At 39.4% G+C, this 16784-nt stretch overlaps 1 protein-coding gene across 2 annotated transcripts in view; it reads right to left on the reverse strand.

Moving 5' to 3' along the window:
- The window catches only part of tspan4a (tetraspanin 4a), a 183897-nt gene that overhangs the window by 42337 nt on the left and 124776 nt on the right, over positions 1-16784 (reverse strand). For both annotated transcript variants that reach the window (XM_080884908.1, XM_080884907.1), the window contains one exon: positions 13237-13311. In XM_080884908.1, coding sequence (XP_080741034.1) covers positions 13237-13311 — 75 coding nt within the window. The remainder of the gene's footprint in view (positions 1-13236; positions 13312-16784) is intronic.

The following is a 16784-nucleotide window of genomic DNA, read 5'->3' on the forward strand; positions in this document are numbered from 1 at the left end:
AAAGACTAGCAGTCCTTTTGCTCTATTTTCACCTGTAAAGCAGGAGTAGGGTAGGCGGAGGTTTACCCTGGTGCAGGTGTGCCGCAGCGGTCAGTGGAAGGATACGGCAGTTTCTCTGTGAATTTCCCATTATGTGGTAGCGCACTCGGAGCTTGCTTGGAAGTTTAGGGGGGGGTTTTCGCTGTAAAAAGAAGTTTTCTTCCCACGCACGATGGACGCTAATGTTTTTGTCACTTTTTATGGAATCAAACTTAAAGTAAGGTCAGTACTTCCACGCTTTAAACGCTGCACGCTCATACTCTCTCCAGTACTCGATATATGATCCACTGTTGATCTGCACACAGCTGTTGTCACAAACGTCGCACTCGCTTACGTCACTGTCATGAGACATTCTCGCAAAAAAATCACGGTTTTAGTAACGCAGTAACGCAGCGTTCCTACGGGAAAGTAACGGTAATCTAATTACCGTTTTTGCAATAGTAATCCCTTGCTTTACTCGTTACTCGAAAAAAGTAATCTGATTACAGTTACTGCCCATCTCTGCCCAGGACATCCATCAAAAATGCGCCAAAGTCAGGTTTTCCAGAGCATTTCTTTTGACTCCAGAAGAACTTGCTTCCCCTAGAATATGAGCTTAAATCAAAGCGTTACACTGCATTTCGAAAAGGGTTTATAGGGAGATGCTGTCCTTCTGAAGAATCGGTTTACGTTTTGTCTGTGCCTCGGGACAGATTGCTCAATATTGTAGGCAACCTTCTTCTCAAGCGCGAAAGCCAGCAACCAGGACACGCAGGTCTCACATTTAAAGCTGCTGACGGAGTTTTTCTTGTGTCCAGGGAAGCAGTGATGACATATGTTAATTATTAAAGCGGGTGGCAAGCCCCTTTAAGTGACTAATCTCTGTCCTTAGCTGAGGCAAATCAAATACAGCCCCAGCTCTTTTCCATCCACTGCTTCTAATCAGTTCCTGATTAACACTTGGCAAACGAGTAGACAATCAATGCCACTCTCAGAAAGCAGCGAAGCAGTGGAATCAAGGTTTTGAAGGATGATACTTTAACAGCTTCAATCATGGCATTAGGCGTTAATACAAGATGCTGCACAATGAAATTCAACTGATATATAGGCATTCCTCTGGTGCCTGGTTTCAGCGTTGATGTTCTAAAAAACCATGTGAAACTATTCTGATGTGCAGCTGAATATCTCTTAAAGCCTTTTGCCTGCAGCTATTGACAGCAAACAGAAGCATTTTTCTGAAGCTGTCATCCAGTGCCTTCAATCTGTCCTTAACAGTTTTACATCACAGAACTATTCTGATCCTTTTTCCTGAGGTCTTATCACCTTTTAGCTGCTGCATTTCCTTCACTATAGTTCAGAAAGCCTGCTGTGTCTAAACAGAGTGCACACAGTGTTCGCACTGACGTCACGCCTTTGCCATTGTGACTCATCACAATCAAACAGATAATGATGAAAAAATAATAACTTCTCTGGAGCACTGACTCTGAGCCTCACAGGTGGATACTGTAGTCGAGGTTGGGTTATTGAAATGCTGCATGCACAGCACCAGCAGCATCAACAAAGAAAAGCTTTCAGGTCAGCATTGTGGCAGCAAAAGAGAGCAGCACAAATGCCTTTTATATGTGCTTCGGTGAGAGGTGCATGTGCAGGCTGACTGCTGCGGCTATTATAAGTTGGTCTTGTTTGCTGAGGCTTTGACTCTTTTGTTTATTTAAAAAAAGTCATTAATTATTTAAATGACAAAAGTTGCAAAGAACACAGCTAATTTAGCCATGTCTGTATAATACTAAGGTTTGGCATCCCAGTTACTCTGGTACGTTGGATTGTTTATTCTAAGATTCAGCCGTAGGATAGCTCATTTTATGTGTTCCAGACAGGAACAGCCAGTGACAGACTGCAGCAAGAATTTCAAATTTAAAAAAAAAATGCTGAGGCAATGATTGATACAAACCCCTGGTAGAAATTGTGCTGAGAATTTTAAAATCTGAACACACCATCCATCCATCTATCTATCTAATACTTTTTGCTTCAAACTGCCTTATATCTGTGATCACACTAATTTAAAAAGGTGCTGGAAACAAATCACAGAGCTGCTGCAGATTTGCTGGCTTCACCTCCATGATACCAACCTGATGCGACTTGAATCCATCCCATTGAGAACTGGTGACAGTGGAGGCCATCTGAGTACAGTGAACTCATTGTGATGTTCAAGAAACCAGTTTAAAATGATTTGAGCTTTGTGACGCGCTGTGTTATTGTGCTGGAAGCAGCCATCGGAAAATGGGTACCCTGTGGTCAGTAAGGACATGGTACTCAGGTAGGCTGTGGCATTTAAACGATGCTCAGTTGGTACTAAAGTGTTAAAGAAAATATCACCATCACAAACCTAATCCGTCAATACAGGCAGGTTGAATTTTATGATTTCATGTTGTTTACAACAATTTCTGAACTTACCATTCGAAAGTTACAGCAGAAATCGAGACTCATCCAATTGCTGAATGTTTTTCTAATCTTCTGTTGTCAAGGTTTGTTGAGCCTGTGTGAATTGTGGCCTCAGTTTCCTGTTCTGATCTGACAGGAGTGACCGGGTGGGTGCTGCGGCCCAGCGGATCAGCAGTAAACAAGTAATTTGTGACATACTCACACCAGTCTTTCTAGCACCAACAAGCATGCCGCATCCAAAGTCACTTTAATCACATTATACCTCATTCTGATGCTCGTGTTGAAATCCAGCAGGCTGTCTTCATCATGTCGACATGATTACCCATATAAACATTGCTGCTGTCATGTGATTGGCTGAATAGATATTGACGGTAACAATCTTTATTCATTAAAAAAAGGTGACATCTTTTAGGGACAGATTCCTCCATACTCTAGGGCAAGGGTTGGCAACCTTTAACACCCAAAAAGCCATTTGGACCCAGTTTCCATGGAAAAGAAAACACTGGGAGCCACACATACTTTTTTGCATGTAAAATGAAGACAACACTGTACATATATGTATGTTATCTTACTTTTCTCCATACTTGGCCTACCTGGGGTTGAAAGGTATTTTAAATGACACATTTTTTAATTTCATTCAAACTGTGAGTCTTTGGAACAAAACTCCTTTACATTGTGTGCTTTTTATTCGTACTGTTGGATTTCCATTTCCATTATAATCATGTCTTGAAAAAGAGTTGTTTAGTGTGACTTTTGGAATTGATTGGGGGAGGTAAGCTGCACAAATTTGCCCAAACTAATTTGCATCTTAAAAATATTTTTAATCTGACAACCAGCCAGATTGGGCAATTTTCATGTTTTTTCAGCACAGCCCAAATGAGTTTTTCTAAACAAGCCTAGTAATGTCACACTTTGTGCCACTGTGATTTTTCCAACAAAATAAACTCTCACACTATCAGAGCGCACACCCAGCTCTATATGTTGTCCTAAAGAGCCAGTGAAGCCTTTGTAATATCACAGATGTTCACCTGAGGCTAACAGTGCTCAGAGGGATTGTAAACCTTTGCAAGAAGCCTTTTTGGATTTTATGATAAAACCCCTCAACTGACACTGTTTTATCAGACACGAGGTGAAATACTCTCTACAGATAAGTAACCACACTTAGTTTCTATTTTTCAATCCATAACACCAGAACCACTGATGTAGGCATTGCATGTACCTAAGACATTAGGCTAGCTCTTACTGTGCTGCATCTTAAGAAAATAAATATATAATCTGAGGCAATAAAATATACCTAGGAGTCCAACTTCAAGTAGGCTTGAACTTGTTGAATTAACAGGAAGGAAAAATGTAGTTCAACTGAGAGGTGAAACTGAAATTAGAATCCCTCTGACGTGCAGGCATGACTTGAAGCATAAAAATGATGCACCGATAGAGCAGGAAAAAAACTAGGTTTAAAGACGTAAAAACACATACGCAATCAGTCACGTTGACTTTCAGATTCTTTTGCCCCGTCTTTTACCTCAGAGTAGAAACACGCTGTCCTGTTATGTAAACTCTGATGAAACCAGGTTTCTTCAGTGTAAAAAGAATTCTTGAGGAGACTGAGATGTAAGTTGTAGAATAATTTACTGTGTTAACTCGGTACTAAGCAGAACTGGGGCAATCACACGGTTTTCCACCTCATATTCTGAGACTATCCTTCCACTGGGACCATTTGAACATAGTTCAGACAAATATTCTGTTCATCCTCTCATTCAGATAGGATACTTCCTAAACTTTTTCCTATGGCTCAGCTTTCTGACTTTCATCTGCCTGCAAACACAAGTAAACACACTCTAGGCAGGTGCCAGAGAAAGGGTTCAAGGTCACCAATACAGACAGGCACCCTAAAGAGGTATTGCTATAGTGCAGAGCCCCTAGACTTAACCCTAGACCTTTTGTTAAAATCCCCATCCTGCCATACTTTACTTGTGGATGTTGATAATGTTGGTAGTGGTTTATGAATGTAATACATGGAGACCCTATTTACAAATCAAAAAACACTTCATCTTTTTTGCTTGTTTTTAGGAATAAAACTCCTCATTATGTTAATTTTGTCCTTATTAGAATCCTCAATTATAAAGCACCGTGATATAAATGCAACATTCTTCATCATATCGGGTTTCAATTACAAGTTGACGAGATTTAAGTATATTTTTGCCTTTTGCCTGATTGCAATTCAAATTACCTATAATAACCATGTTTGGAATTCCTCAACATCATCTGCAGTAATCAAACTGCATATTCCCCCGCTGCACTTATTCCGCACTCCACAAACAAATGTCTTGTCGGTTTGCCGATCATCTCAATTTGTCTCTCATATAAACATCGCCCCGACGTGGGTGTATTTTAGTAACTTGATTAGCCAGGGGTGTTTACTTAATTGCATTACTGCAGTCAGCATGAAATGAAAATTTCTCACGCTTGAAATGTATTCTGACAGCGGTGTGGCATTTTGATATCTTGACAAGCTAAATTGTTTTGATGGCTGATGCCAGAACAGTAATGATGTGGAAAAAGTGGAGCTATCACACGTTAAACAGGGTTTCAGTGGGTTTCATGTACCGTAGATTCCTTTACTGCATGAACGGTTGCTCTTTAGCTGTATATGAAGTACGGTAGATTGTTTACAAGCAGATACATTTTCTCTCTCCCTCCCCGTATCAAGTTATTTCCCAATTTTTCACGTTAAGGCGAACAAAACTGGAACATGGCCAAGAAGACGAGACACTGATGTGAGAGCGCCTGACAGCAGAAACAGGTGCTGGATCTCATGAGAAATGATGCGTGTCAGCAAAATTTACCACGATCCATTCTCTCGCTGGAAAAACTAGATATTAATTTCAAACCCAACCAACAAGATGAAAGGTGTTTCACTTCATTGTTCACAGAGGCATGAAAGTTCACTTAGGATTATTTAATAATGCTTTGCTTTAACCCATCTATTTAGCACATGAATGATTTACAACACAATATATTGCAGCTATGGGTACATAGGAAATGTGTTCAGCAAATTTGTATGGACCATCTGTTCTCTGTAGTCTTTAGAGGCTTGTAAAACAACCCTTAACCGTAGGCCTCCCTCTTAATGAAACATTGTGATGCTGATTGCACCTATGCATTCATTCATTAAAAGAAGTAGTTTAAGTCGCTTATTTTTTTTTGAGTTGCTATAAACCTCTCCAATAACATTCGATTAACTTGAGTAAGCACAAAAACACCCCCTCTTTATTTTTTAATAAGAGAAAGGTAGGACTGGGTAGCACTATAATTCCTTTTCTTTGGATATGTATGAATAACATGGCATTGCTACTAATTGATTACACTGATGATTCTCTCCTGTATCTGTGCTAACATGAAGCTCAACCCAGCAACCCACTACACTCATGGTGTCACAGCTTTGCATTCTTAACAAAAACCAAAAACAAAGGAGTTTCCATGACAAACTCTCTCTGGCATGTACAGCGATAAGAAAAAAGCATTTTGTACTTTTAAGTGGAGCCTGACTTGTTCCTCAAAAATAGTTCAATCAACTGAAAAAGGCCAAAAGACTAAACCATCCTATGAACTGAAACATAAAAACATAAACCAAAAGTACAACTTACATTTTAAAACTTAACACATTGCAGACTGACAGTAACAGCCTATTTAGTCCATCACAGGCATGATTGAAATTAGGGCAGTTGCCAATGTCTACGTTTACTACTTTGCTTGGCTACTGTGACAAACTGCACCCCATTCGCACACTGTCAGGGAATCTTTCTGGCAGCTTAATGGTTAATAAATAAATGATTGGTTTCCAGATTTTGTATTTTTTTTTTATTTTTTGATGTGTGCACTATTCCTCTGCAGGTCTCAACTACAGCCTGGTTTCCTAAATTGACACTCGTTCATGAAAGCTTTGAGAATATCTGACTTCCTCTGTCATCTGTTTTAAGTTTGGCATGACTTCATTTGGTAGTTAGCCCTGGGATCAATGGGAATAACACTGGTTTTTAAGCTATTTGATTGTAATCCAGTAAATATAGGAAAATTCTACCATCATTACCAAACCATGGAAAATGTTTAAGAGAATCCATCTCATTACTGTTTTTATATGCCAGTTTATTTTACTGTCAAAATAAAATGAAATGTAAGCTAAGTGGTTATGTACATTTATAAATGTAAATATGTACAACGGACATCAAAGTTTGACTGGAAATCAGTCAGTCAAGATCCACTGATTGAATCTATTCCAGTGATTTTAGTTATATCTCATAGTACCACATTTTTTTATTAGGTCTGATTGGATCTGTTCATTTGCATAAGGAAAAGGCATGAATTAATATTTATAAAGGATATTTAATATTACATGTTTTGTACATCAAGACTTCTTTTTTTCTACATCAGTGGCTCATGATTTAGCTGCTTGTTTCCAAACCATTAACTAATTGTTTGTCTGAGATTAACAGTCGCAAAAACATGTGGCCAGTATTTCATATTAAGCTTTTCGATGTTACAGTACAACAAGAAACAGGGACACTATTATATTTTAATGGCCAATACCCTTTTGGTGTAGTGGGTAAGCCTGGCCATAGCTCTTTGTGACTTCCTTTTTACGATTGCATTAGCTCACCTTGACGGGTCCCAAAGTGCACAAGCGAATATGTAATTACTGCTACCCATGACAGACACCTACTGAGGAAATATCTCATCTTGCTCTTACCTCATGAGTACCAACGTGTAGAGCTGAGGACACAAATGATCCTGACAGGATGAGCTACACTCTAGAATGATGCTCATGTTATGATGAAGCCACAGCAGAACAAAGCCCAAATCGCTTGCTTTTTATGCCGCTTATCGGCTTTTTTGATTTTACGAGAAGGCTGAACAAAACTCCTAAGAAGAGGCTTCATGCAGTCACCAAACATTACAGTAAATGACAATGAATGAAAGCTTTGTGATTCTGACAGCAGAAATACGTTTCTCAAATCCACTGGTGTTGCAGTTTTGTAATCGGGCATAATTACACAAGAAATTTGCTTGAATTCAATTTATTTTCCACAGATAACAGAAAAACAACTAAATGGAGAATTATGAATGAGGAAAGCAGTTCATATTAATGAAGTCTATAAAAAACAATCTGTTTATACCGTAAACAACTTAAAAAGCAAATTTTTAGTAGTGCAACTTTTTCATTGCTGAATTATGCAATCATCTAAATGCAGATCAGATTTGCATGATTTATATTTTTAGTGACAACATAAAGGCTTTAGTTATTTAAGTTCAGAGGATTTTAATAGAACATAACTGAATAAACAATAGTAGCACTTGTAGAGCTGTGTATTATATCATATGATTAGCAGTTCACCAAACTGCCTGTTTATTCCTCACCTTACTGAGAGCTGTGAAGTTTGTTGTTGTCATTGTCGTGTTCTTTTTGTCTGAACTTTCATTGTTAATCCCTCTAAGAGTATGGCTTCACAAGACAAGTTGCCTTTAATGGTCTTAAGAGATATACTCTTGACTTAAAGTTCTCACTATTATGTTAATTTTCCTTTCTCTCAACCCCTCAATTTAAATCTAAACTCCTAATGTCACTATTGTCGCATTTTCTTAGCAGAAGCAGACGGAGCACGCCGAGGTGAAATCATTCCAGCTGAAAAGTGAATATGATAAGTGTTCCTAAAAAAAGAACATCACAGGCTGATGACACAGAGCAGTTTAAGAGTATCTGAGAGCAGAGTTCTTCTTTTCATTTTAACTCATATATGTCAAAATGAAACATTTTTGCTACAGGGCCTTTGTTGCAGACTGTGTTTGAACTCAAAAATCCCAGCAGATGCAGAAGTCTGCTGGGTATCAGTGTTGGTGTCAAGCAGATATTGGATTTGAATCTTAAATCAAAGAGCATTCTTACTTCATAGATATGTCTATTTGATTGATTTCATTTCAGCCGCTCACACAGTAAAGGAGTCTGTGTGTGTCTCTGCACTCACAACCAAATATTGATATGTGGTGGTTTCATTCTGCAGTGGACGGCTGTAAAACCAATACAACTGTACAATCTACTGCAGTGTACAGGAAACTAATGTAATAAGCTTTCTAAATCAGTGTACACAAACAGCTTTTTCATTATTGATTGGTTAGGACGAGAGGTCCTATCAATATAGTTGTGCAACAGCTTTATATGGACCCTGGGGGTAACTTATCAAGAACCCGGAGGAGGAACGGCCAATAATTTGAATCACTTGTATTGACCTTTTCAGTGTTACCACTTTCCAAGTATTTACTCTATTACTTGCACTTTGGTTGAGACCTTTTAACACCCGTTTCGCATGTCTGGAGATTAAAGTCTACAAACTGTTGCTTACAAACACCTCACATTATTCTCGATGCCTCCAACTTGAAGGTTCTTCCTGATCAGCAGCTTGCAGGTATGGTTTAAATTATGTGTGCTGAACTCACCGCTGGGACGTATTGGAAATTGTGTTTGATAAGGGCCCCTTGTTTTGTTGATTTTTTGATACTGGGCTTGTGAATGACAAATAGAGAAAGACTGATTCTGGGGTCTTGAAGCTGCTGCTATAAATGATAAAAGGTTTGAAATGAAATTCTTTCAACTTGCCAAACGGATCCTGGAATGTCCACTTCCCCTTCAGCTCTCCATGCATGAATGTTATTGGTTGAACTGGCTTTCTCCTGATATTTCCTTGTTTAGGATACTTTGGAGAAGCAATACACTGTCCACACACCAGACGTCATTTAAATATGTGATTAACACTAAGCGCTTATTTTCTTGGCATATTATTGTGCTAACAAGCACTGGATTAACTGACTACACTTAAGAGGTGTGAGAGGCTCATTAGCCTTTATACTTAATTTAATGCAGAGACCTTTGTTGTTATGAGATTAGATTTTCTCTGCGGCTCAACTAATAATACAGCTACTGTGACGTATGATATTATTGGTAGCAGTATGCATCACATTGTACTTCTAATAGTGCTGCCAGTCTCCTGATCCCTAAACAAAATAGTGCAAGTGATCTGCTGTTTCTGTTGCTTTGTTGGTGCTTGTCCGATGGGGTAATTTTCCCGCGAGGTGATAAAAATGCCAAGAGGACAAGGCAGTAAACCCACATGGAGATAGTATAAAGCACCATACATCAATTTTCAGTACCACCACCCCACCCCGAGTCAGACTTATTTTTATTCCCTTTGACATTCTGAGCCACGCTGGGTCCACTGAAGTTAACCTCACAGGACCTTTTCATCATCCTTAGTAGCCAACAAAGTGAAACAAACGATGACCATTTCAGGTGCATGCAAGATGTGTGGGCTGTTGCAAGTAGCTTGCAGCTACATCACAGAGCTTTTTATCAGTGCTAAAGCAGGTGTAATAAAGCAGACCACTAAGCGTGACCATCCCTGAAGACGGGGATGGAGTTCATCAAAATGCACCTACTGCTGCACTCGGTTTAAGTTATGGTAACTGGAGGGCTTTGCATACGGGAGGAAAGACATTGTCTTGTACTCCCAGCAGCTTCCAGGATGTTATTATAGTGATGGAGGAGGTGTTTGTACGTCTGTACTCAATAACATTTCTGTTTGACATCATAACACAGTAAATTCTCCCCAAATAATAAACACCCCACAGTGTTTCTTTTGGGTGGAAAAAAATCTATATTATAACAAGACATTTCAGACTTTTACACTATGTTCTCCTACAACTAAAAAACCTACTACTTGTTTAGGTACAGCTAACTAAAACGAGCAATGACCCTCTTGCACTGTGACAACGGCTCGGCAGCCCTTAATTGGATAAGTGGATGGATGGATGTCAAATATCTTGAAACTGCTTAAAGCTGTCATGTTCCCCGTGGATTCCCCATCCTTTGTTGTTGTTTCTAGTGTTATCTTATTCCCATTTCCTTGCTCGCTTGTCTCTGTCGTCATGATTAATGTTTGTCTTCACATTTCAGTGTCTTCATGTTTCTGTTACTTATTTTTCTTCTGGTCACATCATGTTTTTTTTGATAAATTTTGGTTTTACTTCCCATTTTTGTTCCTTTCCCTCCACTGTGACTGTGACTTTCATCTGCAGCCGTCTGTAACTCCTTTGCACCTGTACATATCTAATTACCATCTGCTTGTGCTCTGTGTGTTGTCCTTGTACTTTATTTTTTTCCTTTTCTTATTGGACTTTGATTCTTCATTTGATGGCCAATAGCAGCTCATTTTATCAGCTGTGCCTAATCTGGATTCTGTGTTTGGTCTTTCTAGACGCAGCACGTAACAAGAGTGTTTTTTATGATTTAATGTTCAGTCAACAATGAGACTCAAGCTTGTTATAAGTAAAATCAGTAAGTATGCTACCCTGTAGGAAAGTGCATTATGCTCTGAGCACCAAACATGCATCTATCATTTGCTTTATGCAGGTTTTTTACCAACAGCAGCAGTGAAGCAAATTGTGCATTAACTAACAGGTTTGTTTCCAAGTTAGAAGACATTTTTCAATCTGGAAACTGGAGCTGAACTTCCACCTGGAGCCATTTCAGGTTTGTTTTGACCATCTATGCTTGATTAAGAGTTAAAGTAATGGTTTGTGTCAAAACAGGCCCTTTTATAAAATGTCTAAAAGCTCGATTTTCTAGATTACCACAGAGCTGAGTTCCATCCAGTATTAAAGTGACATCACACGGATGAAAGAATAACTAGATCATAAAAACAGCTTACACAAAAATGACTTATGCGGTCGTTTCCTGAGGGGGACTTTGTAATATTCAAATTTTTTTGTAATCATATTTTCCATTAGGGTACAGTTTCTACTATATAAAGATACAATAATACTTTTAGGTGTCCTGCGTCTGGCTGTTTAAAAAGCGAGAGAGTTCACCCTGTTAATGGCCACCCATTCTTTACTGTGAATGATTTCCCACAGTGCCCAAGCTCTGCAGAATCCCTAACATTTTTTTAAAACTTTGTTCTGTCGTTAATCGCCTCCTGGGTAGACAAAACTGAATTATTTAGAGGTTGAATAATGGGGTACACTCAACATTAAGGAACACAGATACTAAGGTGAGGCGTGACACAAGACAACATTCATTAAAGGCTAAACAGAGTACCGCTGATTGGATGAAAGCCCAGAGGAACCTGCAAGTCCACAAGTATTCAGAGAATTAGAGTACCAGAGACAAACTGTGATGGAAATATGACACATTAAGCAATTCTATGATCGTGCCAGAATTATAGCAGCGAAGACATAAAAGCCAGAACAAAGTAGACGCAGGTCCAAGGTCTACGGCTGGAAACATCATCCGAATAAAAACACAAGGAAATATCAAAGTAGGTTGTTGTTTACCAAAATCTACAAAGAAATTACTACCAGGGTTGTCCTTGGCCTAAGTCTTTGGTGGTAGCGGTCTCTGTCCCAGCAGATGAATAATGTAATGGAAGCAGTTGTGAAATTTCCAGTAATTAATTACAAGGCTCTACAGTTTGCGTCCACTTCACTTGCCTGCTTCTCTTGATGATTAAATGATTAATGATTTCAATCGATGAAATCAAAGGCATAAAAGAAAAATACGAGCATAATTTTCTCATGAAAATGGTCCAACTTCAGCTTGCTTGAGGCGTTTTCTTAATTTTACATTACAATGAAAAAATGCTTTTATTTCTTTTGTTTAGGAACTGCTTGTAAGACGAACAGTCTCTGTGGCTTTCAATTATTGCTACGAGTAATGATAATTTATTGATTAAAAAAAAGCTGAATGAAATCAAGATTTTTATCTCCAGTAATGAAATAAAAATACTTTGTTGCATGTTACACAAAATATTTAAAGGGGGAACCATTAAATTATACAAAAGCAAATTGTTTTTATTGTTCACTGCAGTTTAATTTGCCCACTCATTTCTGTTCAATTTCTAATTGTAATTTTAGTTGTGATGACCAACATAAAGGAACTGCGATAAAAAGCGCTATATTTTAAAATATTTATCCATTGATTGCATTGACCCAGACTTACTCTGCAGTGTAATTCGCTGAGTAATCTCACTAATCTCATCAAGTCTGATTAAAACCCACTGTCAACATGATGTCTGTTATTCTCAGTTTGATGGATGTTTGTGGACAGAACGCAGAGAGTGTCGGTGCTTTCATCTGTGTCTTTACCGTTAAACAAGGCATAAATCAAGCTCTTTTACTGATTGTTAAAATTTCATACCTATTTCAAAAGCCAGCCCTCAAGCCCATAATTAAAACTAATATGTGAGGAATTTAACATATCCGTTCAATGCATTAATAAAACCTCAGCTGAAAATGTGAAGGGATTACAAATTCATATTAGCAGAGGGATGGCTCATCACCTTATTTACTCTTGTCTGACTTGTTTATTTACAACGAAATTCCTCCAAAATAGATGAGCAGAGATGAAATATGATTTATTAACAAGGAAAGGAAACTGTGACACAGACATCTCTCCAAAGGCGCGTGTGCACCAGCCCGAGCCCCATTGAGCCATTGTTTATGCAAAATGTCAGCTGACATACGCAGCACTGCTTGTATGAACTTCAAAACAACCTTGCTACTGAGCTGCATCATTTTGGATGCCAGCCCCACTTTGAAACATCGACAATCTCTCTGACATATGAAGGGCATGCAATGTATTGGAGAGTTTCTTCTACAGTCATTAATATCTTGCACAGGTGAGGAAAACCCATAAAATATAACACGATGAGAGTAATAGTGGCAACTTACCTCATCCTGGTAGATGAAGAAAAGCATGATAGACAGAATTTCCAGGAAGAAGATGAGCAGGAGCAGGATAAAGAACTGTGGAGACACAAAGTGGAGAGTGAAGACAAATGAGTCATTGAACTCATCATTTATCAGTACAGTACAGAAGGACAACAAAGGAGGATAATAGGAGTCTTTATGTGGAGACTAAATGAATTGGACAATAAAAAGAAGAGAAAACCAGCGTGTTTGAGAGAAAAGTAAGGAAAGCAAGAAATGAGCAGAGACTGTCAAGGAAAGAAGAGTCAGCCAAATAGGAGCGATTGAAGCCTTTATGTTTCTAACTGACAGGTCAAGAGTACAGAGAGAGGCAGAACGAGAAGGAGATGGGCTATCAGTAGCACAGCTTGGGAGAGGTGATATACAGTTTTCTTCTACTTTTAAATTTGTTAGAGGAGCCCCATTTTATTCCTCACCAGTCCCTGCCATCCTCTCCTCTCTATAGAGGCCAGGCGTAGTTGCTTGATGGGCGATACATCTTCTTCCTGCGGGTCCATTTGAGTGCTTAAAACAGTTACGAGCTCATCCATCACCTACTCTGCTAGGACATGGCTCTGTCTCTCACACATGGAAGTGAGTGTCTGAAACGCTGAGGAGTGAAACATTTTGAGAGGCAACTGTACAATGATCCTGAAGGTCATAAAACTATCTCAATGAAACGGCACCACGATTATCGGCTGATCTCTGGGGACAAATACATGTACACACGTCAGCGTTATGCAGCAATTGAAGATTGAGACTGGTCGAGCTATTCTAGCTGGCAGGCTGGCTTAAAGGTTGCAGGCAGTCAGCTTCCCTGCACACCCTTTTAAAAAGCTGACATACACTATATCGCGAAAAGTATCCACTCACCCATTCAAATCACTGAATTCAGGTGTTGCGATCACAGCTGTGGCCATAGATGTATAAAAATCGAGCACCTAGGCATGCAGACTGCTTCTGCATTTATGAAAGAATGGGTTGCTCTCGGGAGCTCAGTGAATTCTAGCGTGGCACCGTGAGTGATGAATCATGCTACTCTGTCTGACAATCTGAAAGATGAGTCTGGGTTTGGCAGTTGCCAGAAGAACCGTACTTGTCTGAGTGCATCGTGCCAAGAGGAGTTTGGTGGAAGGGGGGATTATGGTGTTGGGCTGTTTTTCAGGAGCTGAGCTCGGCTCCTTAGTTCCAGTGAAAAGAGCTCTTAAAGCTTCAGCATATTAAGACATTTTAGACAATTTCATGCTCAAAACTTTGTGGGAACAGTTTTGGGATGGCTTCTGAGAGAGCATCAGTGCACAAAGCAAGGTCTATAAAGACACGGATGAGTGAGTTTGGTGTAGAAGAACTTCACTGGCCTGCACAGAGTCCTGACCTCAATCCTTTGGGATGAATTAGAGCAGAGATTGAGCGCCAGGCCTTCTCAGTATCTGACCTAACAAATGCGCATCTGTAAGAAAATTCACATAGACTCCTGAACCTTGTGGAAAGCCTTCCCAGACAAGTTGAAGCTATTATAGCTGCAAAGAGTGGGCTGGCATCATCTTAAACCCTATGGATTGAGAATGGGATGCACGTCAAGCTCATATGCGTGCGATGACAGACGAGTTAATACTTTTGGAAATAGAGTGTATCACAACCACCTCTAAAGGAACTCGTTTTAAGGAGAGGCTGAGCGTGCGACTGCTGTGGTGACCTCAACTGCAACAATTTTAGAGCCTTATTTATGGGACAATTTAATGTTAATGGATATTTTTCCCTCATTCTTAAATCAAATTCACATTTTCTTGGAACTTTGTTTACATAAAGTCACTTTCTTGTTACTTTGCGACCTGAAATCTAAGCCTCATATTTGTCTGCGTATATTTGTTGACACCCTTAAACGAGCTGAATGAGCTGTCAGCTTTCGTGTTGGTGATGCTCTCAGATGTGCCGTCAACTATATCTTGTTTTGATATTGAAGAAAGTGTAAAAATAATTTTCATGCAGGGTTTGGAGTTAAAGAGATTCTTTTATGGGTATCTGTTTGCTTTATTTGATTCATGTAAGAGAGCTGACTGAGCCATGAGGGACAGAAATGAGCTTTTAAGTAAATTGTGACAAGCAGCAAGCAGAATTTGTTCTTTTCCTTTTCTTAAATAGGACACTTGAGAGGTTCGGGAAACAAGTTAAGAGCCGGCATTTGGACTGTTAGTGCTGCTTCGTACCAACCCTTAGGTAAGCATTTTAACAATATCATTATGCACTGAACTGAGCATGGGAGCATACTAACCTTAGCATGTGGCTCAAAGCACTGCAGCGCAGCATTACTTTACACTCTTGTCTGGGTTTTTTCAGCTCAGACAGAAACACTGAAAGAGCATCACAGGGGGTTAAAACACAGTACAAGTAAAGTTTTCATGGCTCCTGTGTCCTCTGTGTATTCCAGGTGTTTTCTTGACAGCGGATGTGAGTGTTGCTAGTTCACAGGACTGGCATCAAGTGGGCCCCTAAGGTCTTTTGGCAGCACCTGCATGAATGAATCACTAAGCGTGGAAGGGATGAAAGTCTCAGTGGCAACCCTGGAAGGTGATAGACCGACTAGGTATCAAACTGATGGCAGCATACAACCCACGGTGCGTTTGACTCACTTGTGCTCTTCTTCAAGAGGCGCTCTCAAATAACCATCTGAAATCAATTTCTATTGTTCTGTCAGCCTTCATTGTCTGAGCGATAAAGACCTGCCTTGTGTGAAATTCCAGTAAACACTAATGTTTTTTAGTAGCTAAAGAAGTAAAATAACATTCTCTGATGTGGATTCAAGAAATTCAATATTTTGGGATAATATGATTTTTTCTCTCTCATGAACTACAGTTTTGCAAAAAAATATATATTAAAAAATATCAACAGACAGTTTACGTGTATAATTAACATACACTAATAAATAAAGCAAACACACTCCAGCAAAACTATAAAAATAGCAAGGATCAAGTCTGATTCTCTGCTATTTTGACTTTTGCGATAGTTCTTGGTCTGTTTTGATCCTTGAAGGAAAATATTTTCCCCTATCGAGCGTTAAGTGAGTAGAGACTGAATAACTGTAGGCTAGAAATTCAAATTTACATTCGGTGCAATGGTCAAACTTCCAGCGCAGACTGATTTTGCCGCAGGCATTCTTCCCACTGTTATAACTGCATTTACCAATTCTTTTCCACAAGAAGCCAGACGGAGTCCAAATATGAACAGAAAACATTTGTTTATCCCAATAGCAACAGAATTCGGTCATTTTTAGACTTGTACAGAGACACATATACACGCTAACTGGTGTTAAGTAGCATCCATCCATCTTCTTTCGCTTATCCGGGGCCAAGTCGCGGGGGCAACAGCCTAAGCAGAGAAGCCCAGACCTCCCTCTCCCCAGCCACCTCCTCCAGCTTGTCCGGGGGAACACCAAGGCGTTCCCAGGCCAGCTGAGAGATATAATCTCTCCTGGATCTGCCCTGGTGGGACATGCCCGTAAGGCATCCTTGTAAGGGTAAGTTAAGGTAAGG

Source organism: Rhamphochromis sp. 'chilingali' (genome assembly GCF_963969265.1).
Source record: "Rhamphochromis sp. 'chilingali' genome assembly, chromosome: 6".
Lineage (NCBI taxonomy): Eukaryota > Metazoa > Chordata > Actinopteri > Cichliformes > Cichlidae > Rhamphochromis > Rhamphochromis sp. 'chilingali'.